Raw genomic sequence first — 22,883 nt, 5'->3', positions numbered from 1 at the left:
ATTCATCCATTCCCACGTCTCCATTCATTGCGCGAGGACCCTCTCACACACAAGTGCCACTGAACTTGGGTGTTGTTCAACCACAGCCTCTGCCTTCGATGGGGAGAAAAGGCCTGTGCCATGAGGAAGGAGGCCCCTGACTTGTAGCAGCTTGCTGAGCTTTAGCCTGGGACACACAGTGTGGGGGAGAAGGGGGGCGGCTTTATGCAGTGGGTGGCGGCCCCAGGCCCTGGCCTTGAGGGTGTGAAGGGGCAGGGCGGAGCTGAGGCTTTCCAGCAGTAGGGGACCCCTGAGGTGTGGAGGAGAGGGGTGGTGGGAATATGGGTTTTCATGGGTGTCTGGTGGAGGGGGAAGAGGACTGGAGGCCCCTGGGGCTCAGCCCCTGCCCACCTCCCGCCTCTTCACAGCTCGCCAAGGAGAGTGAGAGGCTGCAGGCCATGATGGCGCACCTGCACATGCGGCCCTCTGAGCCCAAGCCCTTCAGCCAGCCGGTGAGTGACTCACCCCTCCCTGCGGCCCTCCCGGGACCCCCACCCTTGGCGCTGGTCTCAGCACCCGCCCCATTGCTCACAGCTGAACCCGGTCCCTGGCTCCTCCTCATTCTCCAAGGTGACCGTGTCTGCAGCAGACTCCTTCCCAGATGGTCTTGTGCACCCCCCCACCTCGGCCGCTGCCCCTGTCACACCCCTACGGCCCCCCGGCCTCAGCTCTGCCTCCCTGCACAGCGGGGGCCCCGCCCGGCGGAGGAGCAGCGACAAGTTCTGCTCCCCCATCTCCTCAGGTAAGGACTGCCGGGAGGGTCATTTTCCCCCGCAAGCCGGACTCCCCAGCTGGCTACCTCACCCTCTGCCTGTCTCCCCCAGAGCTGGCCCAGAATCACGAGTTCTACAAGAACGCCGACGTCAGGCCCCCCTTCACCTACGCCTCCCTCATCCGCCAGGTGAGTGTGGATGGTACAGGGGGTGGGAAGGGCACACAGGCTGCACACACACACACATACACACACACACACACACACACACACACACACACACACCCACACACACCCTCAGTGCCCCAGCCTCCAGGAGGGTCCTAGGGCCAGAGGAGAGACTTCCCCTCCCACACCTGTCCTGTCCTGGCACGTGGGTTTTCCTTCCCAGCCATACGGCCTCTGGCACAGGCTTTGCCTCAGCACCTGCTGGTGCAGACATGTCTCTGGGGGCACACGCATTTTTTGTTGCTCATACCCACTGTCAGTCGTTTTCTCACTCCCATGTACATACACTTCTAGGAGATTATTTTCTCATAGGCTTGCCCTTTGTCTGCCTGCCCCCTCTCCCCCTCCCCCCCAACCCTCTTACACACACACACCCCTGTGTTCCTTCCCTCATGTCCTTAATGCTTAACGGACGTTTACACGTACGTCCGCTTGCTCTGATCTCCACACGCAGGCACACACATCCTCACACTTATTCTCATATGTGCTGCATACATACCCCATCTCATGCTTTGGGTGCCCTCTGCCAAAATTAGGATAAATTCCAAATGGCCCCCACCCCGAGGACATCTCTTTCCTGAGAACGCTGCTTCATTCCCACTCCAGGGCAGGGGTGCTTGAAACCAGTTTCCTTCCAGAAGGAAGTCATGTGCTGCTTGCACAAGTGCATAGCCCTTGAGGCTCGTGTTTTCTTTGGCCCCTGGCTGGGCTGTAACCAGCCTGCTCCCATCAGGGGACCGACAGGCACCCACCAGTTCTCTTGTCCCACAGGCTTCTGTAGTGGATGTCCTCTCTCCTCGGGGTGAGAGTTGGGCCAGGCAAAAGAGAGAGAACACAGGCCTGTGACCCCTCGAGGCCCAGACTAAGGGTCTCTTTGCTTCTCTCTTGCCCATAGGCCATTCTGGAAACCCCCGACAGGCAGCTGACCCTGAATGAGATCTATAACTGGTTCACCAGGATGTTCGCCTATTTCCGGAGAAACACTGCCACCTGGAAGGTGAGGCATGCTCCTTCCTCCTTCCCAAGGGCCCCAGTCACCCTTGGACATGTCCACCTCCCTTTGAGACCAAGGGTGCATAACATTTAGTCCCCTCGGAGGGGCAGTTCTACAGAAATGGCCCCAGCAGGGCCCAGGCTGCACCATGGGCCCCTCCACCCCCACTTCAGCATGGGCTATATAGTATGTTCTCAAACTGCTTCTCAATACTCCCTCCTTTCCAGCCTTGTGCTGCCTTCCTTCTGGGAAGAAAGTTTCCTTTCTCTGGAGTGCTCCCCGACAGGCCCCATAGACTCCAGCCCCATGAAGTAGGGCCTCCAGGAGTCCGTAATGCCCAAGCCTGTTAGGAAGAGCCAGGTTACACCCTCAAGAGACCCTAAGGGTCTGGGTACCTTGGCTAAAGGTACATGTTCTGAAGCGTAGGGTGGGGTGGGCAGTGTGCAGACCCGGACACGTGGATGGACCAAGCAAGACCTGTAGACTGTGCTGGGGCACAAACACAGGCTCTCACACCCTCTCCCCAGCTCTGCCATGGCGGCAGGAAGATAATTGTCTCGATCCAATTAGTCATTTCAACACCTTCAGCCATTGAGTGTTCTCAGGGGACCAGAGGCAGGGAAGGGAGGGACCCTAGAAAAATGGGACACTGAGATGTGGACTGGGGCACTCAGCTATTTGTTTTTCCATAGCCAGGAGGTGTGTGTGTGTGTGTGTGTGTGTGTGTGTGTGTGTGTGTGAGTGAGAGAGAGAGAGAGAGAGAGAGAGAGAGAGAGAGAGAGAGAGAGATGGGTGAGAGTATGAGGGTCTGTGCAGCAGAGTGGGGAGGTGATATCTAAACTGGGAAGGGGGAGGGGAGAGGAGAAGGGATTGTTGGCACCCTGCAGGGAAAGTTAGACACCTGGGAAAGAGTCCCTTGGTCTCAGAACCTTAATTGGATCCCTGGCTCTTGAGTCCCCCTGCTGGCCAGCTTGGAAAGTGCAGCAAAACAGGCTACCTCCCCACCACCCCTCTAGGTTTCAACAAGTGTCATTGAGGCCCCCTCCCCACCAGTGCCGGATTGGGTGGGGTCTGCACAAGGCCCGGTCTCCTCTGCCCCGAAATGTGCTAACTGCAGCAGGAGACACTGCTCTATGACCTTCCGTATCCCTGTGCCCAATTCCCAAAGCTTGGGAAAGAGGCTGTTGGGCTGGGACAGCTGCTCTGATTGGCTGTGAATGATGTCATTTCCTGCCAACCACAGTCCTGCCCTCTCCCTGAGCCAGCAGGGCCTTGTGGGGACCACCTAGCCTGGTCTCCAACCTCTAGGCCAGTTTGGATGCCTGGTCTTATAAATGATAAGAGTTCTATGCAAACATAAAGGATCACTACAGCTTTTATCTAACGTTTATGTTAATGATGCAGATTAATCTTCTGTCTTTGGGGGTGAGACTATAGAGCCTCACTTCATAAGACAACCTCCTTCTGGGGGCAGAGTGTCACTCAGCCACCTACTCTCCTTTCCTGTTCTCTTAACTGTATCACCCCATTGTCCTTTCTTGAGATCAGAAGGAGCTGGTTTGGGGGACTTCCTGAAACCCCTCAATGACCGTCTTGAAGCCCCTCCCTTTTAGCCCATTGCCTTTGGCCTCCCATGCCACCTTCAGTCGTCACCCAGCCAGGGTCATCCCAGTCGTGTGTCTCTCACTCCCAGGTCTTCACCTCCACCCCCCTCACCTAGTGTAGGTCCCAGTGTGACACCAGGAGCTGGGGGAGCAGTTGACCTTCCTAGTTAGTGCCCTGCTGCTGTTTCTGCCACTTAGGGCACTACCTGTGCCCTCCCTACCTGTGGCACAGTAGAATCTGTCCCTGCTCGAGGTCCACTTTCACCCTCAGGATTTTTGCAGCCAGGCTTCATCCCTGTTCCTCAGGAAACGTACCCTGTCTACACCCAACTGTTCCCCTTCCACTTTCCACCCATTCGTCTGCCCCTTGAGGCCCCGCCTCTTCTCAACTGTATCTCGTCCCCTCCTCCCTCTTCACCCTTTCTGGCCCACACCCTGAGTTGCTGTCCACTTCAGACCAGGGCAGAAGGGTCGGGCACCAGCGTGGGCCAGGCCAGCTGCCGTTCATCCGGGGACAGAGCTGCCATCTGCCAAGCCAGTGGTCCTCACCAGCCCGCCCCCTGTGTCCATCCCCTCTCAGGGCCCGTGTTGTGGGCCCGTCCTTTTGTTTACGCAGCCCCCCGCCAGACCCCTTAAATTGCCGTTAATGTTTCAGCGTAACGAATTAGTCTCTCATCACGAATCAGGCTTCGAAATGAGGGAAAAAAGCCCCGGTGAGGCCATCCTCGGAAATTGGGGTCATTCTCATTTGCAAAGCGGAGGATCGGAGCCCCGTAATGCGGGCAAATTTATTCCGAGGCAGGAGCCCCGGCGTGATTAGGCCCTTTGTAATTATCGCTCCAAGAGATTCCACTCCAGCCGCCCGCCTCCCTCGTGGATTAGCAAGCGAGTCGGAAAAATACACAGGATTTAATTAGAGGCAAATTAAAATTGGTAATGAAATCGGGCCAGTTGCAAGTGGCAAGAGTTGGAAGGGAGAGAGGGAGAGGGGATCTCCAGGGGCACGGGCTGCCCGCCCTGCCGGCTTTCTTCCCCGTTTAGAAATGTAAAGAGACAAGGATGGGGACAAGGCGGGGGAAGCAGAGGGAGGACAGGTAACAGGGACAGGGATGGCTAGGGGTGGGGGAGCGAAGCCGAGAGAGGAGAGCACAGAGACGGGACTGAGGGCCATGGGGGGAGTGGGTGGGCTAGGGCCCTCGTCTAGCCCCCCCCCCCCCGGGGGAAATTGGGCCAAGCACCCCCGCCCTCACCCAAGTGTCCTACAATTCAGATGGCCTCAATTCCTGAAGTTACCCTGCCAGGAGGAGGTGGGAGCGACAAGGTGACTTTTCCTCTTTTCTCTCTCCTCTTCCTGCCTCCCAGCTACTAAACCCGTGCTCTCCTTTCTCCCCGTGTATTTCAACAAGTATGCATTAGGCCTGCTGTTTACCTCATGCTCTTAATAAGCTGTCTGTTCTCAAAGTCATGGTTCCCACACTCCTAGAGATTGAGGAAGGTTGCAGCGAGGGTTCCTGATTTATGTCCAGAACTTCTAAAGCCTAGTGGAAATTCTGCATGCACCTGAGATAACAGGTCACTGATGTGCCGGGGCCCGAGTGTGATCTCCTGGTGATCAGGAGCCCCAAGTAACAGCTACGTGTGTCTGATCAATGCTGCCGGGAAAACAAGTTATTACTACCTAGATAGCATTTAGTTGGTAGACAGGGTTTTCCAAAAGATGGCAGGGAGAAGGGAGCAGATCGTAAAATGGGTTGTGGGCTCTGAGGACCCTGGCAGTCCCTGGGTCAAGGGCGGGAGAGAGGCCTGCCTTCGCCCCTGGCTGGGACTCCTCCCTGAGGCAGCCTGCTTGTCCTTGGGCCAGGGGAGGTGGGACATGGTGGGACAGGGACTTTGTTGTGTGTGCTTGCCTGAGTGGGGAAGGGGCCTCTGAGCACCCGCCCTGTCTCCGCACCCCCAGAATGCTGTGCGGCACAACCTCAGCCTGCACAAGTGCTTCGTGCGCGTGGAGAACGTCAAGGGCGCCGTGTGGACCGTGGATGAGCGCGAGTATCAGAAACGGAGGCCGCCTAAGATGACGGGGTATGTTGGCCCAGCCCCGAGCAGAGGCATCTGCCTGGGGCGTGGACCGGGTCACCCCCCATTTTTCTCCAGGACACCCATGTGAACCCGGTCCTTCCCACTTTGGGAGTGGGGAGCCTAGAATCTGGAAGTGACAGGTGATCAGAAAGAGGATATGTATGTCTTATTCTGTCCCTATTTCTGGCTGAGGGGAAGGAGCCTAGGGGGACCTGGCACCAGAGACAGAGACCCAAAGTAGCCATGGCTGGAGCTGGGACATGGGCAGATGCCAGCTAGGTGGCCATTGGTGAGGGGGCTGCCAGCCTCAGAGTCGTACTCCCCTATCTCATCACAGGATGAGCTGACCTCTGAGGACCCCAGGCCCTACCTCTGTGTTTTATAGGGAGAGGAGACCCAGAGACGGCAAGGGGCTGGGGGAAGGTCACGCTGTACTGCAGATTCACAGCAGAGCTGGGTCTCGGAACTCCCACCTTTTGCGTTCGCTCTAGCATGCAGCATTTTCATTGGAAACTGAGGGACCTGGGGGCGGGTCGAAACCTCCCCTTGGCTTCCCTTCCAACACCCAGTGGCCTTCCCACCCCAGATGTCCCTCACGCGGGCCACCCTTTGCCCGTGCTTCTTGGGCCAGAGGCCTGTTGGGAGGGGGAGAGAAGTGAGGCAAGTAGGTGGGTATCGATTTGTGTGAATGCCTTTTGCCCTCGAAGATCTTTCTCCTGGGAAATGAGCCTCTCCACCCCACTCAGCTGTGGGGGCTGGGCAGGGTTGGGGCCTGGAAAAGGGAAGGAGAGCCATCCCCTTCTGAGTGCCCCCCTCCAAACATGGGGGGATTATCTTTACGTCTCTTTACCCACTTGGTCAGAAGACCTGGATTCAGATGCACCTCTGCGTCTCACTGGCTGGGTGAGCTTGGGTCAGTTCCTTAACCTCCCTTAGATGCTCTGTAAATGGGGGGTAGGGGATTAATTGCTATGGAAGAGGGACAGCCCTGAGCCATGGTTTTTCCTGACCCAACTCCTGAACCCCTTCCTGGGCAGACAAGCCTTTGGCGTGGAGCGCCTGGGGACAGGCCAAGCCAAGCCCCTGGGTTATTAGATGTCCCACGATTCCGTATGGCAAGATAGCGTGGATATTACAGACTGGGGAGGTCAGGGCTCTAGCTTGGGTCCGCCAAGCACTGGGAAATGGAGACAGCAGAGAAGAACTGCTGGGATGGCATGATGTGAAGACAGGCATCGGGAGGGACCCCCGTTCCCACTTGCCGGCTCTGAGACACTGCCCAGGTTCCAGAGCCCCGGGCCCGGGAAGGGGGCTGTCAGCACGTGACGCGCCATGCTGGGTCAGCGTGAGGGTTGAGGGCGATGGAGCCCACCCAGGGCTCGGCAGACGCTGCTGACTGTGCCGTAGCCTCCTAGCATCAGGAATGGAATATCGCCGAGCACAAGGCAGGACCTAGTCAGGGTCAAGGCCTGAAGGAACCAACGGAGCACTGCCTTCTCTGTCTTCCAGGAGCCCCACCCTGGTGAAGAACATGATCTCGGGCCTCAGTTACGGAGCACTTAACGCCAGCTACCAGGTGAGTGCGCCCTGACGGGAGCCCTTTTCCCTCTTGCCCCCTTGCTGTCCTGCCCACACACACTGCCCTTCGTCCACTCTCCCCTGCAGAGCTCCCATCTGGCTTGGGAGGGGGAAGACCACTCTGAGGGGCCCAAACCCCAGCCCTCTGCCCCACCCCAACTCGGGGCACCAAAGCAGGGAGGGAGCTCGGCATAATCAGCCGTGTCCCCTTCTCTGGCTCGTCAGGCTCGGGGCCCTCTGCCTCCTGGGAAGGGATAGGTCAGGCCCACGTTCCCAGGTTCCCGGGAATGTTGTGAGGCAGTGGGTCAGGGTCACAGTCTGGCCTTGGGAGGGGAGGGGTGATGTGTGGGAAAGGCCGAGCCTGGGCTGGGGACTTGCCAAGATAGATCTGCCAGCACAGGACGCCCTGGAGGCTTTCTAGGGACACGGAAGGGACAGCACCTGCCTGGATAGGGCTGGCTGACGGGGCCAACCCTGTGCCCTCCAGGCCGCCCTGGCCGAGAGCAGCTTCCCCCTCCTCAACAGCCCTGGCATGCTGAACCCGGGCTCCGCCAGCAGCCTCCTTCCACTCAGCCACGACGACGTGGGCGCCTCCGTGGAGCCGCTGCCCAGCAATGGTAGCAGCAGCCCCCCTCGCCCCTCCCCACCCCAGTACAGGTGAGCACACAGCACGGATCCCCCACCCCCGGGGCCCCTCATACACCACTGCAGGTGGGGTCTCTATCTTCTTACACCCCCCCCCACACACACACACCTGTCTTCCCAGACGAGTGACTTCTCTTTCTCCCTTCCCATGGTGCCTCTCCTCCCCTCTCCCTTCTCATTCTCCTCTCTCCGCTTCCTTTTTATTTCCCTCCTTCCTGCTTTCTTCCTCCTCTCCTTCCTCCTCTCCCCCTGTTCTTTGTCTTCTCCCCAATCAGAGGTGACCTCTGCCCAGCCCAACATCCCCCTTCCTGGGAGGAGAGCTCTGGGGGGAGATCAGACCTAAGACGTCAGGCCCCAGTGGCTCAGGGATGATGCGGTCCTAGGGGAGTGAGCTGCGGGCACCCCACTGCACCCCCAAATTCTGGGTGTTTGTGGAGGCCGGGGAACAGCTCCCCCCCCCCCCCCCCCCCGCCGGGTGCCCACAGGATCCCTTCTGTCACAGCCACCAGGTGCAGGTGAAAGAGGAGCCGGCCGAGGCAGAGGAAGACCGGCGGCCAGGCCCCGCCCTGGGCCCCCCCAACCCCAGCACCGCGGGGCCTCCAGAAGACAGGGACCTGGAGGAGGAGCTGCCAGGAGAGGAACTGTCCTAAGGGCCTGTAGGGGCAGGCAGGGCAGGGGTGAGACCCCTCCCTCTGGAACCCAGGCCCCACCTACCCCCACTCCTCAGCCCCGCCCAAACCTCAAGGCACTTCCAGGACTCAGATGGGGGGGTGGGGAGGCTGGGCCAGCAACTCCCAACGTGACCTGACTGACAGACGCTCGGGGGCAGCGACGGTCCTGCCCCCGAGGGGACACCGAACCCCTGGTCTGGGACCGGCAGAGGAATCGGAGGGCCCAGACCCTTCCTCAGACCCTCCCCTACATCTGAATACAGCCTCCCCCCAACCACCAGCAGCAGGGCCCTCCTCCCCCACCAGCTCTCCCCTACAGGGCCCCTCAGCGCCATGGAGACCCGCAGGCGGGGCTAAGCCACCCCTCTCAAACCCAGGGCCCCTCGCACCTGGCTCTGGCAGTGTTTTCTGGCCAGAGCCCCCCCCCCCCTTTTCCTAATTTGTGCCCCCTTTCACCTTCTTTTCCGTACTGTGAAGAAATCTCCCCAGCCCCCACCTCCTCCCCCTGCCCCGGCCTGGGCCCAGGGGGGAGCTGACGTTCCAGACCATCCCCAGAAGAAACGGGCCCCCTGAGCTGTGCCCACTCAAGAGCCACAGCTGGGGTGTTGCTGCCCTGCGGGGTCTGTGAGAGCAAGGCTGCCTCGCTCCCGGACAGGAACCCAGGCCGAACTGGGCCTCCACCCCATTCACTGGGTGCCCCTCGGCTGCCCCACACACACCAGGGAGCAGAGGAAGAGGCCCAGTGCTGGCTTCCTCGCAGAGGTCTGTGCCGGGTGGGCCGATGGAGGGGGAGCCGCGAGGCCCTCGAGGCTGAAGCTGCCAGTGCCACCCAGGAAGCATCCTGCCTCTGTCACGGGAGAGGCCAGGCCGAGACCAGGCTTGAGGGGCAGGTGACTGCCGTGACCCAACAGGTCACCCCCAGCCTACAGGTCCCCTCATGGTAGTCCTCCCTCACCCCTCCTCAGCCCCCCTCCCCACCCCCAGTTAAACCGATGACCAAAGACCTTTCTTATGCCGGAAGCAAAAACCAAAACTTTTTGTTGGCTTTTTCCTTTGTGGCCTCCCACCCCCACCCCCACCCCCACCCTCCTTGCTCCCCGCCCCTAGCCCCAGGCTGGAAGCCCTCCCTCCACTTAAGTTATTGTTTTAAACCAAAGTTTACAGTGTCTGTTGGTGGCCCAGACCCTCTCTCCACCCTTCCTCCACCCCACCCTGAGGACCCTGGGACTCAGTAGAGGCTGGGGGCCCTGCTCACCCCCACTTCTGCTCTTGGCCAGCCAGGAGGAAGGTCCGAGGGCAGAGGGAAGGAGGTGTGCTGCCCTCAGCATCCCGAGGGGCTCTCCTCTCCTCGGGCAGTGGGCCTTGAGCCCCAGTCCCAACCCTGGGCTGCTTCCTGGGGGCTCTCCAGACCCCTTGCTAGGACCAAGTCCCCCATCACACTGGGAGTGTGGATTCCAGCAAAGGAGCTGGAAAAGAAGTGAGACTCCACAGACCCCCTATGGGGGACCCCAACTTAGGCCATGGACTGGGTGTGTTGGATGCTCGTGATACCCCAGGCCAGGCCCCTTTGCTGAGAAGACCTCCTTGGACTATTTCCCAAGAACCCCCCACATACACCCCTTCACAAGCCACCCCTCCTGAGAGGCAGGGGGCCCTCCGCCCCCTCCCCTGTGTACTCCCCACCTGTGTTCTGTTTGACCAGCACAGAAATATTAAACGTCCTCTATTCACCGGGCCCTGCGTGTGTCACCAGGGTGAGGGGGGAAAGGCACTGAAGTGGAAAGATTGCTCTGAGGGGCCGGGGGAAGGAGGCCCTGTGGACAGCGGGGGCTCCTTAGGGGTGCTTTCTGGAAGTGCATGAGCAGACCAGGACATGGGGGTGGGGGGGATGCGGGGGGGGGCAGGGAACCTGTCAGCAGCTCCCACCTGCCTCTTCCACTGTCACCCTGGTGGTGTTCTCTGGTATTTTCTTTCAAACCAGGTCTCTCCATCATTTTTTCTCCCAAAGTCACTGTTCCTTCCTGCCCGCCCCCACCCCTTCCTTCAAGGGTAGGTTCAGCAGGGAGATTTCTTCCGGGGTTGGAGACGATCCTTACTGCAGGACCACCACCCCTGGAGACCTGTGCTTGCAGGCCCAGGTGCCCTTCTGGGCCCATCACTCGGCCCCCATGGGGGCCTGGATAGGGGCCTGGGTGTGCACATGCATGGTGGGGGGGTGGCTGTTAGTGGGTGCAGGCCTGCCGCTGTGTGCCCTGTCCGTGTCATAGTGCTGGTTGGCTCTGCTAGGAAAGGGGGTTAGCCTGACCCACAGGTAGGGGTGCCCTCGATGGTTAGAGGAGGGAGGGAAGGAAATCGAAGCTGTGAACCTGAACGTGTGTCCTGACACCTCCCTCGGCCTTCCATCCCACAGCACTTCCTGGTCCTTCCCCAACGGGGGACCCCCTCTGGCCTTCTCAGTGCCCAGAACCCACCAGGGTCCTCTACCAGTTCCCTTCTTCCAGCACCTCGAGCACCTTCCAAACACTTCCTTCTTGAGGGCAAGGCCCCCAGACCTCTGTCCTGGGGCAGGAGCCCCCAGAATGTGTGTACCTGGGTGGGTGGGGGGGAAGCCGGGAGGTAGAGGAGTAGGTGTGGAGAAAGCAACCCTGTTGGAATCTGTTGCCCTTGCCACCAAACTGCTAGAACTTTCCAAAAACGAAGCTGGGGGTGGGGGAGCAAGTGGAGCGGGAAAGGATACAGGATCTGGAAATGGGAGTCTTCACTGACTTCTCTGTCTCAGGACTGTCTTGTCCTTTCCTAGTGCTTTCGACCACTGTCTGTCACCTTCTGCCTCTTTCTCCCCCTGTTTTCTCTCTCTCACTGCTGTCCAGGCCACCTCCTCCCCCTGCCCTAATCCCCTGGACACTTGCATAGAGCCTGGGGTGAATTCCCAGTACCTCCTCCCGGCATCTCAAGATGGCCTGGGCGGGTCAGGCCAGGGGAGCTCGGCCTGGAGTCTGAATCCACACCCCCCCGCCCCCAAACCCTCCACCCACAGACTCGCCCACCAGCACCGTATCAAGAAGCAGCAGTGCGATGTGCCGTCGTGTGGCCCTCCCTGCCCTCTGTGGAGGCTGCCAGCCCAGGAGAAGTGGCTGCGTGTGTAGTCTGGGGACAGCAGCATCCCCTGCAATGTAATAAAACAATCCCCTACAATTTCACTGCGGCCACTTCCCCTCGGGGACCCACCAACCCCCTACAAAGCCCCAGAGAATCCCGGGGTGTCTGCGCCAAGCTCCCAGCTCCCTTAGTCCACCCTGGGAGACCAAGGTCTCTGTCCTCCAAACTAGCCCCAGTGACTAAAGCGACAAGACTACACCCAGCCTCGCTCTCAGGACAGTCCTTCCCGCAGTCTAACTTGTGTTCTTCTGCTTTAACTAGAGTTTTGGTTTTGGTTTTTGTTTTTAATTCCTCCCTCCCGCCGCCCCCCCCCCCCCCAGAGGTACAGCAAATGTCTGGCCAGTGCACTTGGACATGGAGGGAAGATCTATCTCCGGCTTTGAGGAGGAGAGGGGCTTACAATATGAGCAACAGGAGACAGCTGTGGGCCACCACCTTCTGAGTGCACTGGGCTTACAACCCAATAACCCATTTTCTCTCTAGTCTCCCAGGTTCCATGTGGGGCCCTCTCCCATTACCTTCTTCAAAAGAAGAACCAACCCCCTAAGCCCTTCATTGTGCTTTGCTGTCAGGATGCCCTGTGTGTGTGGTCTTGTCTCTCCTTCCTCCTGTTCGGGGAGATGGGGGCAGGTGGTCAGAGCTGGCTGGCAGCTTATCCTGGTCTTAGCATTTCTGTCCTGGTGGGGAGAGGGGAAGCTATCTGCTGAGCCCGTTCTCAGGCTGGCAAACAAACAAACAAACAAAAAAGGGCTACCCCAAGCCAGATATTTTGGAGATGAGAAGGTAGGGCTCTGGGCTCTGCACCGGACAGAAGTCCCCCTCGCATTCAGAAAGCTCTTCCCTGCCTCTACCATGAAGTGTCCACCCCTGCTCAAGGTCTTTTGCCAGCGGCCAGCAGAGGGCGCTTTAGCCAAAGCCGACCTTGGGCTCCTCCTTTGGGCAAACTTGCGGGTCTGAGGAGGTGGGGAGGACGGGCTCTGTCTAGGGTGAGAACAACAACCCTTCACCCCTCTGGCCCAGGGCAGAAAAAGGTTCCGTCCGTTGAGCGGGGACTTCGCGGACCTCTCCAACTTGGTGACCTACGCAGTCTCCTGAACAGAAATGGGAGAAGGCAAGAGAAATACTGAGTGATCTAGAAGGAAGTCGTCTCTAAAGACTAGTATACCGGGCAGATAGGCTCAATAAAGATGTTTAATGGTAATTGCTAACATTTAATGGGCTCTCGTGTGCCAGACACAATTCTAGACACTTTATGTTTCCTGTAATCCCCCCGCAACACCTCTGAGTTACATGCCATGATTACCCCCATTTTACAGATGAGGACATTGAGACCCAGGAATCAAAGAGATTAACAGACAAAGCATTGAGAATGAGGAATACTGTGGTGGGAGGCTCGGTGGCTTAGTCTCAGCGTTTTAGTGACACTATTTGCTTTGCCTTCTCCCCCCCGCCCCCCCCCCCGCCACCTTCTTGGAGACTCCCAAGGGGGAAACTGAGGTAAGAGCCCCTCAGCTGCCGTTCTTCTCTCGGCAGAATGAGGTAAGTCGGGGCTTGTTGGAATAGCCACTGTGGGACAGAGGGAACGGGAGAGAGAAGGACTGGAACGCCCTATAAAAATAAGCAACCGGGGGCCTTCTGAAGGAGCAGAGAGTCTGAGCAGGGAACACAAAGAGGCCCTTGTCTGAGGTGGGGGATTCACGACGACCACACACAAGCATACACCTGAGCACGTGTGCAGACGCACACGGGCACACACGTGCCCCTCGCTACTCGAGCTATGTTTACACCGAGAGGTCCCTTCCACCCCGAAAGCCTGCAATTAAGCCCGTGGACACCCAGGGCAGGGACACATACCACACGGTAGTCACAGAGACGTCCCATCACACAGGCCCAGGACCTCTCCACACCTTCAGTCTGCCTCCCTCCTGGGATCAAAAGTTTAGAAAAACAGCCCCTCCCGAGAAGGTGGTCATGGCGGCAGCCAGGGCTGAAAGGCCCTGTGTCCTAGCCAGGAGGGGCCGGGGCCAGGGGGTGGGGGCCGTTGGGGGTGGGGGCGGGTAGTGCAGAGGTGGGATGGGCACTCTGGAGCTTCCGGCCCGGACTAGAAGGCCTGTAGCCGCACTAGGGGTCAGTGCCCCTCCCGCTCTTGAACCGGGAGCTCGGACTGTCTACCTCAGGCCACTGCCTGGGCTTTAGGACGGGCCAAGCGTGTGGGGTGGGTAAGGGTGGGTGGACACCAGAGAACTCCAGGAGGGGTCTCTGCTCTCAGAGAGCTGGATCTCTGGCTGAGAACCTGACGGAGATGGGCTGAGCGCCCGGTGCTCCGAGGAAGAAAACTCAGGTCCTGTGGGGGTCAGCCCAATGAGGGTCTAAATCCTGCGTCCGCTACTTGCTGGCTCTGTGGCTTTGGGAAACTTCGTGACCTCGCCGGGCTTCCGTTTCCTCATCTGTAAGACTGGAGCCGGATAATCATCTCTGGCTTGCTGTTCCTGTGTAGGAAAAGTGGCACATATTAGGCCCACAACACATAATAGCTGTTAATAAAATGTAGTCTGGGATGCCAATCACCATGGGGGGTGAGGGGGACCAGAGTGCTCCTGGAGGAGGCCCTGGCAGAGAGGCTGGGATGTAGGGAGACAAAATGTAGGGGAGAGGAGCGACGTTTTAGGTCTGCGGCGGAGCTTTGCTGGAGCTCGGGGAAGGTTCTCGTGGCAGGAGACAAAGGGTTCAATGGGGGCAGGAGAGGCAGGGGCAGGGAGTCCAGGGGGCCGCCAGCAGCCCAGCCCGCCACCATCATTGCCGAGGCACATCCACATCCTGTGGCAGTGGGCGAGGCCGCAGGCAGGTGAATTGCAGCCGGATTTCCTTATCTCTAACGTGGTGAGGAGCCCTGACCTCGCAGAAGGTTAAGGAGAGGATTAAGAGGAACAGCGGATACGAAGCACGCGCACCAAGCTTGCACCTGTTCGTATCCCGCAAGTGCTGACGCTGCTGAGGTTGCTGAAGAAGCTTCAAGGGGTGGCCCGCGTCACTGAGGAGCTCCCATCAGAGGGGGACAGTCTCGTATTTAAATAAACACATAGCGGGCTAGGCTTCCAAGTGGTTCCAGCACTACGTGCTTGGTCTTCGAAGGGCGTTCAGGAAAGGGCTCTTGGAGAAGATTAGGCTTACAAGGAGCCTGGAAGGAAAGACAACGGGAGAGCTTGCCATGCAGGCCAATACGTGAGTCAAGGCAGGGGTGGGACCGGTTCGGATGTTCGGGGAAAGGCTGGAAAACCCCAGGGGCTGCGGTACTGGAAGATGACACTGGAAAGGTGGGAGAGCCAGGCGGTGAGGGGGTCCCACAGGCCAAGCTGGGGGTCCAAGCCAGGGGCGTGGGGCAGCGCGCCCAGGAGGAGCTTAGAGCAAAGTAGTGACGGATCCGTGTCCCGTTTGGAGAGAAAGTAGGTGTGGGGAGGATAGGCTGGGCGAAATGTTGGGGCTCGGGGGCCAACCGGGTGGCCACCCGTCTTGGCAGGTGGCAGACGGCAGGCGGCAAAGTCCCAAATAGGGAGGGTGCTCTGGAGAATGCCAGCAGGAGGCTTTTTGAACAACAGCGGAACAGAAGACGGGACTGGGTTGCTGCCTGAAAGAAAGGTCCAGAATGGCCTCAGCTGGGTATGTCCTAAAGGTCTATTCCAAGTGTGGCACATTCTCACGTGGAATATTAAACTGCAGAGAAAGGGAATGTGTAAGACCTGCCTGTATCCATGGGGTACATTTGAGAGGGAAAAAAGGAAGGGGAAGAAAGATATGGAGAGAGTATTGCCATTTACATAGTGTTTGAAAACAGGCATAATAATGCCATATGTCATGTAAGGGTGTATGTGCATGTAGCGAACATTTAAGTAATTTGTAGGACAGATGGATAACAAGTTCAGGTCACTGCCTCTCTGGGGAAGGTGGGGAATGCGATGGGAAGGGGCACTCAGGGGGCTTCGAGTATACTGATAATTCATTCTAGAGCTGGGGGTGCTAGGGCAAGAGACACGGCTGTGAAAGAAGGCAGAGATGGTCGGGGCCGAGGAGGAAGAAGAGGCAGGAGGGAGGGCAGTCCCGAGGCAATGATGGGACTCATGGGCTACAAGGCCTGGGAGATCCCCTCCCACCACCACCATGGACTTGGCAACGGGAAGCCTCTGGCCCCCTCGGACAGCAGTTTCCAAGGACAGGGATGAACTAAGTAGTCAGTGTGTGGAGTGAGATGAAGGCAGAGGTGAGGTCTCTCTTTCGATGAGTTTGGTGGCCAGGGGAGAGAGGGGGCGCCCAGAGGCGGAGGGGAGGGGGACACAGCATGGAATGCCAGGAAAAGGTTTTCTTATTGATTTTCTCAACTGTAATGATCTCGTGTTTTGTTATGTATCTTTTAATGTTTTTTATTTTTATTTGGGGGGTGCAGAGAGGAGAGGTTGAGAGAGAGAGAATCCCAAGGAGGCTCTGTGCTGTGAGTGCAGAACCCGACACAGGGCTTGATCTCACAAGCTGTGAGATTATGACCCGAGCCGAAATCGAGAGTTGGACTCTCAGGCAACTGAGCCATCCAGGGGTCCCTGTATTGTTTTGTATTTTTAAATTTTTTTTTAAATGTTTATTTATTTTTGAGAGAGAGAGAGAGACAGAGTGCGAGCAGGGGAAGAACAGAGAGGGAGGGAGACACGGAATCGGAAGCAGGCTCAAGGCTCCGAGCTGTCAGCACAGAGCCCGACGCGGGGCTCAAACTCACAAGCCACAAGATCATGACCTGAGCTGAAGTCAGATGCTTAACCGACTGAGCCACCCAGGCGCCTCAATTGTTTTGTATTTTTAAGTGGGGGAGAGGGCAGGAGAGGATCAAGCTGGATATTCCTATGAGTATGTGTGAGGGTGCACCTTCCCTCCTCCATCAGACTAGCCGATGCTCACTGTCCATCTTCATTAGCTCTCCCAGAACTCAGGCCCAGATGCTCAGGAAGACGGGAGTCTGGAAACCATCATGGTGCTCACGTCCGGCCCGGGGAAGGAGTGGGGGTGGGAATCCCATCCCATCCCATCCTGGAGCTGAGGTCTGGGTCCGGACTGAGGGCACGCAGACTGGGTGGCTCCCCCACGCACACTATAAGGTGTGAGGTCCTGAGGAACTGGAGGAAGGCCGGTGGGAGGGAGGGCTGGGGCCAGGCAGCCATGGGAGGGAGGCCTCCCCACCTACTTCAGCCCTCCCGCCATTGCACTCGTCACCCTCACCCAAATGGCACTCACCCCCCTTTCTCTCTGTCACCATCTAACACCTTCCTCATCCTCCGCTTGCTCCCCGCTTCCCAAAGAACGCGTGGCTGTGACTGGCTGTTCCCAGACGTCCTCTCCCACAGGCCGTTACCACCCCCGGGCCAGACCCAGGGCTGGCGGGGCTTACCTGATTTTGCCTCCATACCAGAGACTCACCCCAAACTGGCCCACTTCTCTCTTCCCGTACCCGGAGCACACACAGTCAGTCTACAAATCTTTACTGAGTGCCTCTATGCCCAGTGCTGGGTGCTGAATAGCCAGGCACAGGCCCTGCCCTCAGGAGGCTGACAGAACACCGATAGATCAAGAAGTAAAATAAGAAATCGAGATAAGGCAACGTGTGAAAGAACATACTCTTCTCCCCCTTGCTGTCAGCAATCCTTCATATGGAGACGGTCCTTCTTAGGAGACTTTCAAGGAGTTCAATTACTAAAAATCGAAATTAATAAAATTATTATTAATATGGTGGCGGGGCGCCTGGGTGGCTCCGTCGTTCGAGCATCCGTCTTCAGCTCAAGCCATGATCTCACAGTCTGTGGGTTCGAGCCTCACGTCAGGCTCCGTGCTGATGGTGCAGAGCGTGCTTGGGATTCTCTCTCTCTCTCTCTCTCTCTCTCTCTCTCTTTCTCTCCCTCGCTGGCCCTCCCCAACTTGCTCTTTCTCTTAAAACACAAAATATTTTAAAAATACACAGTGACCGTGAAGCTGGCAGCATAGACAGGAATGGATAACTAATGAAGTCCAGTTATAAAGTCAATCATTCAGTCAATGCTTACTGAGAACTTATTGCACACAAGGCACCAAGCCGGGCCCTGGAAGACGAGACCCATTCCCTCCCCTCTGCAAGAACCCCCAAGAGAGAGACAGACATGTAAGCAAACACAACATTCCGTTTTGAGTCTGGGGACCCAGAAAGGGTGGGTGCGCTTCCTTGGGGAGCGGTGTGTTGGCGGCAGGGTTTAAGCTGGGTCTTGAGAGGTGCACAGACCAAGTGAACAGAGTCAAAGCGGGGCCAGTGTGTTCCGAGTGACCACGCCCAGCAGAAGTGGCCGGAGTATTAAGCCCAGAGAGGCAGACTGGAGTCATATTGCAGAAACTTGCCTGCGCAACTCAGAAGCATGGACTTTCGGCTCTAGACAAAATCTGTTGGGGCAGAGAGTGACAAGGCATGGCAGGTTGTTTTGTTTTGTTTTGTTTTGTTTTGTTTTGTTTTGTTCCTTCAGGCCTGGGTGTGAGACGGACGATCTGGGGGGTGGCTGGTTTCTTCCACCAGAAAGGAAATAGGAAGAAGGTGGGATGCTCCTCAAGCTGGAAGCCAGAGACAAAGGTGTGAAAGTGGCCCTGCGGGGTCCCCCTCAGGCGAGAGAGGGTAGCAGAGGCACCGGCGGAAATCAGGAGAGACGGAAGAGGAGTTTATCGGGGCGGAAGGTGACGGATGGGTCGCGGTTACGCTGGCTTTGACATAACAACGGAAAATCCAGTGGGAGCAACTTGTAATGAAAGGTGGTAGATTGGGCTCGTGCATTTCCCTTCAAGTCACCCCGAAGCCCGGCTAAACTCTAGTAGGGGGCCTTTTTTTTTTTTTTTTTTTAAGGTGTGGACTTTAGAAACAAATAGAACAAGCAGAAGAGGACAGCAACAACTTTTGGAGGTTGGGGAGAGGGTGGCACAGGAATCTGAGTCCTGAACCAGCAGCCAGGAGAGCTGAGACGCGCCCAGATGTTGATGGTGGGGAGGTTGTGTGTGTTGGGGGGCAGGGGGGTCTTTGCACTCGGGGACACTGATGTAGTTGAGGCAGGGACACCACAGGTGGATTAAGTATAAGACTCTGACATCAAGATTTCTAAAGAACAGGGCAGGAGAGCCCCACCCCCTGCACAGAGCTTTGAGAGTCCCATTCTTCAGTAGAAATCCAAGGATCAATAGACCTACGAGGAAAGCATCTAATAGGAAAAAGAGACGGGGGGAGTGGGGGAGATCAAAACAAGCAGACAGGGGTGCGTGGGTGGCTCAGGCGGTTAAGTGTCAGACTCTTGATTTTGGCTCAGGTCATGATTTCATGATTTGTGAGATCGAGCCCTGCGTTGGGCTCTGCACTGAGAGTGTAGAGCCTGCCTGGAATTCTCTTCCCCTCTCTCTCTGTCCCTCCCCTGCTTGTGCACTCAAGCACTCTCTCTCGCAAAAATAAATAAATATACATTTAAAAAAAAAACAGACAAAAGCAACTTGGAGGACTCTGCTATGCAGAGAGAAGGAAAAAGTTTTAAAGTCATTTATTCTAAGAGAAATATAATACACCCATGAAATCTTTTTTAAAAAAAATGCTATAAAAGTAAATGTTCAGAGAACAAAATGAGGTCTTAGAAATTAAAATATAACAGAGGGGCACCTGGGTGGCTCAGTCGGTTGAGTGACTGACTTCAGCTCAGGTCGTGATCTCAAGTTTCATGAGTTCAAGCCCCACCTTGGGCTTGCTGCTGTCATCGTGGAGCCTGCTTCGGATCCTCTGTCCCCCTCTCTCTCTGCCCCCAACCCCACTCATGCTATCTCTAGAAAGAAAGAAAGAAAGAAAGAAAGAAAGAAAGAAAGAAAGAAAGATGAAGGAAGGAAGGAAGGAAGGAAGGAAGGAAGGAAGGAAGGAAGAAATTATATATATATAACAGAAATGGAAACAAACGGGAAAGCTGGAAGTTAAAGATATCCTCTCCAAACTACAACAAACAAAACAACAAAGGAAAACAGAGAAGAGGATGAAATTAGAAGACCGGTTCAGATGGACCATCGTCTAACCAAAAGGAAATCTGGAAAGAGAGAAACTGAGAAAGCAGAGGAGAGAAAATCCCTGAACAGGTAAGTGAAGAGCATTTCCCAGGATTGAATGGCGTGAGTTTCAAGCTGAATAGGCCCAACAGTGCGTAAAAATGTGCCCTCACCAAAGCACATGGCCGTGGAATGTCAGAACGCAGGAGACAAAGGGAAGATCTTACAAACTTTTAGAGAGAAAACCAAGCCACGTTAAAGGACCAGGACTCAAAATGGCATTGGTTGTTCAGCAGTAGAAGCCAATGGAGCATCTGTTGCCTTTGAAGTTCTAAGAGAAAATTATTTCCAACCTAAAATTCCATACCCTGCCAGACTATTAATTAAGTGTAGGATAAAAATGTGTCAAGACATGCAAATTTTCCAAAAGCAGCAACTCCGGTTTACCGGTGACAGCAACTCCCGGTTTACCGGGAGGGGAGAGGGTGTGTTCCACCAAAAGCAAGGAAAAGGAACAGAAGTTCAGCAGCAGAGAGCAGTTAGGGACCCATCCCAGATGCAGAGGACAGCCGGGTCTGCCAGGAAGAGTCAAAGGTCTCTCTCAGGCAGAGATTTCTTCAAGAAGATAAAATGCACAGGATGCCTGAAATTTAAGTATACTGTGATAAAATCTATGCTACTGGGAAAGATTTGGGGGGGGCGGTGAATCACTCACGTGTATAAAGAAAACTAAGCAAACCTGGGGCGCCTGGGTGGCTCAGTTGGTTAAGCATCCAACTTCGGCTCAGGTCATGATCTCGCAGTTCGTGGGTTCGAGCCCCGTGTCGGGCTCCGTGCTGACAGCTCAGAGCCTGGAGCCTGCTTCGGATTCTGTGTCCCTCCCCGCTGCCCCTGCTTCCGCACTGCTCTCCCACTGGGGAAAAGCAGCTGAAAGAGAATTTAATCTACACCTTATAGAGTGAGAAGAACTTAACTGGTACTTAACACTGAAAAACCCAGAAGTAGCCATGCACGTCTCTTTTCTACAGATATGATGACTCAAAGGAATCCTCTAGAAAATTCAGAGCGGCCATGCCTGGGGAGTGGGAAGGGAAGGCCGAGAGGCCAGGAGACTGCCGCTTTTCTTAACAAGTTTGCTACAACACGCTGATTCTTTCAACTGCAGCCCATAGCCCTCTGTGTTGCATCCCATGCCTCTCCGTCTGCCTGTCTTCTAGAAGGTGACTTCTGTAGGGACAGGGACAGGCCCCACTCATCTTGTTGCCCCAGCACCTAGCCCGGTACCTGTCCAACAGCAAGCCCTCAATTACAGGTTTGTGGAATGAATCATGGTAGGTTCAAGCTGGGAGGGACCTCTCATTTCGCGTCTATCATTTTACAGGTTAGAAAACGGAGGCCCACAAAGAAGAAATGACATGTTCCCAATTGTTCCGGGGGTGAGTGGCAGCTCCAGGGCGATGCTGTCAACCTCCGGAGGCTCTGTCCACTGCTCCGGCAACGCCAGCGACTGCCTTCTTTCTCATCTGCATAGAGGCCACCGTTCTGGGAGCTGACAGCTCTCTAGGGGAGAGGTTTTGAAGAGAGAGGAGCGGGAATGTGCAGAGGGGAGACAAGCCATCCAGGAGGAGAGGTTAGACAGTAGGCACGGCTCCCACCGGCATTGTGTAACGTTGCCAAGCAGGGAGAAGAGCATCTCCCAGAAGAGGAGGTGGCCGCTGGGGACCCCCCGGGGCGCTCCTCCCCGCTGAGGCCCCACTGGCTCTCAGAGTTCAAGCCCACTCCCCACGGCTGCCATCCAGGGATCAGGAAGAGGCCACCGCTGCGGCCAAACCTGCTTGTCCAGGGGCAGGAAGCTCAAGAAAGGCGCCTGGAACAGTGTCGCCGAAAAACTGCACATTTCTACCACCTCATCTGTGAGCGAAAGCAGCCGCAAAGGTGCTCAGTGCGGCCTTTCCAACAGCACTAAGTGCATCGACACAGGAATTTGCACCTGCATCACTGTTGCCTGTGAGCTTTTGAGGGACGTGGCCGTCGCTGTCTGCAGCCTCCAGAGAAGGTTGGACCAGAGATCGAGAGCGACATTCCACAGCCTCCTCTGTTGTCACGCCGTCTGTCTCGTCTCTCCCTCCAGCCTGGGCAACCGCACCAGAAATGGCCCTTCCTTCCCAGGCCTCTGAAGAAATGCCCACCCAGGCGTTTGTAAATTCATACAATCAGATGCCCTGGGGTGGGGGTGGGGTGCCCGGACACCCAGTTCTGCCCCTTAGCCTGACCCGGCGTGGGCTTAGCAAGGACACCCTGCTCCCCACGCCCGAGGAAATATTAGTGTCATTAATGGGCACCTTGTCCTTCCTCTCTCATCCATCAAGGACAGCATGCAGCACCCAGAGGAGAGGGGGATGCTAGCTTTAACTTGTGACCCGAGGAGAATGTTCGCCAGCACACCGGAGTGTGATATAAAGAGGCAGGAGGGAGAGTGGGTTCAAGAGAAAGGAAGCAGCTGATGTTCTCCCCAATGGGACTCTGATGTGATCCTCGTGCTCATGACCCCAGCTCTGTGCCAGAGATATGTGCGGTGCAGGCAGCCTGTCACTGTCACAGTGTGGGTGCTGGCCTACAGGAGGCTGGCTGCGTGGGTCCCCAGGTTGGTGAGCTGAACGAGCCAGGAGACCTTTTCAGAGACAATATCCGTTTGGGACGGTGTGAAGGTGGGCAGCGTGTCAGGCAGGGGACGGGGTAAGGTCTGCCTGGGTCAAAGAGCTCCTGGCCATGAGGACCCCCCACCCCATGAGCCCTTGGAGTTAACCCCCCGATGCAGAGCCCAGTCTCCCCACCACATTCCATCCAGCACTTTCCTCCCTTACCTGCTGTGCACCTGCCCTGGCACGAGGACCATCCCTTGGGGAGTGAGGGGGGAGGCACCGATTTTCCCTGCCTCCTGTCGCGAGAGCACGGGCCCTGCCCTGGACCCCTGGCCATCCCCTCGTCCTGCCCCTCTCGGAGTCAGACAGACTTAGGTCCCAAATCACGGTCCGCCACTCTGTAGCTGTGAGACCGGGAGCCAGGTGGCGCCACACTTCTAAGTGTGGCTTTTCTCATCCGCCAAAGGTAACATT

At 56.7% G+C, this 22,883-nt stretch overlaps 1 protein-coding gene across 5 annotated transcripts in view; it reads left to right on the top strand.

Annotated features, from left to right (window-relative positions):
- Positions 1-10,282, top strand: part of FOXP4 (forkhead box P4) — a 51,651-nt gene extending 41,369 nt beyond the window's left edge. For 3 of the 5 annotated variants that reach the window (XM_047102463.1, XM_047102461.1, XM_047102460.1), the window contains exons 10-17: positions 408-491; positions 574-781; positions 864-940; positions 1,875-1,976; positions 5,535-5,656; positions 7,163-7,229; positions 7,719-7,888; positions 8,379-10,282. In XM_047102463.1, coding sequence (XP_046958419.1) covers positions 408-491; positions 574-781; positions 864-940; positions 1,875-1,976; positions 5,535-5,656; positions 7,163-7,229; positions 7,719-7,888; positions 8,379-8,526 — 978 coding nt within the window. In that variant the 3' untranslated portion in view covers positions 8,527-10,282. The remainder of the gene's footprint in view (positions 1-407; positions 492-573; positions 782-863; positions 941-1,874; positions 1,977-5,534; positions 5,657-7,162; positions 7,230-7,718; positions 7,889-8,378) is intronic. The other 2 variants (XM_047102465.1, XM_047102464.1) reach the window with 1 other exon arrangement.
- Positions 10,283-22,883: the final 12,601 nt, after the last annotated feature.

This window comes from Lynx rufus, unplaced genomic scaffold (assembly GCF_022079265.1).
Source record: "Lynx rufus isolate CCGP_SWC_20201006 ecotype Redwood Valley unplaced genomic scaffold, mLynRuf1.p SCAF_6, whole genome shotgun sequence".
Classification (NCBI taxonomy): Eukaryota; Metazoa; Chordata; class Mammalia; order Carnivora; family Felidae; genus Lynx; species Lynx rufus.
Note: the sequence above shows the minus strand (reverse complement) of the source record. Positions and strands in the feature narration are given on the sequence as shown.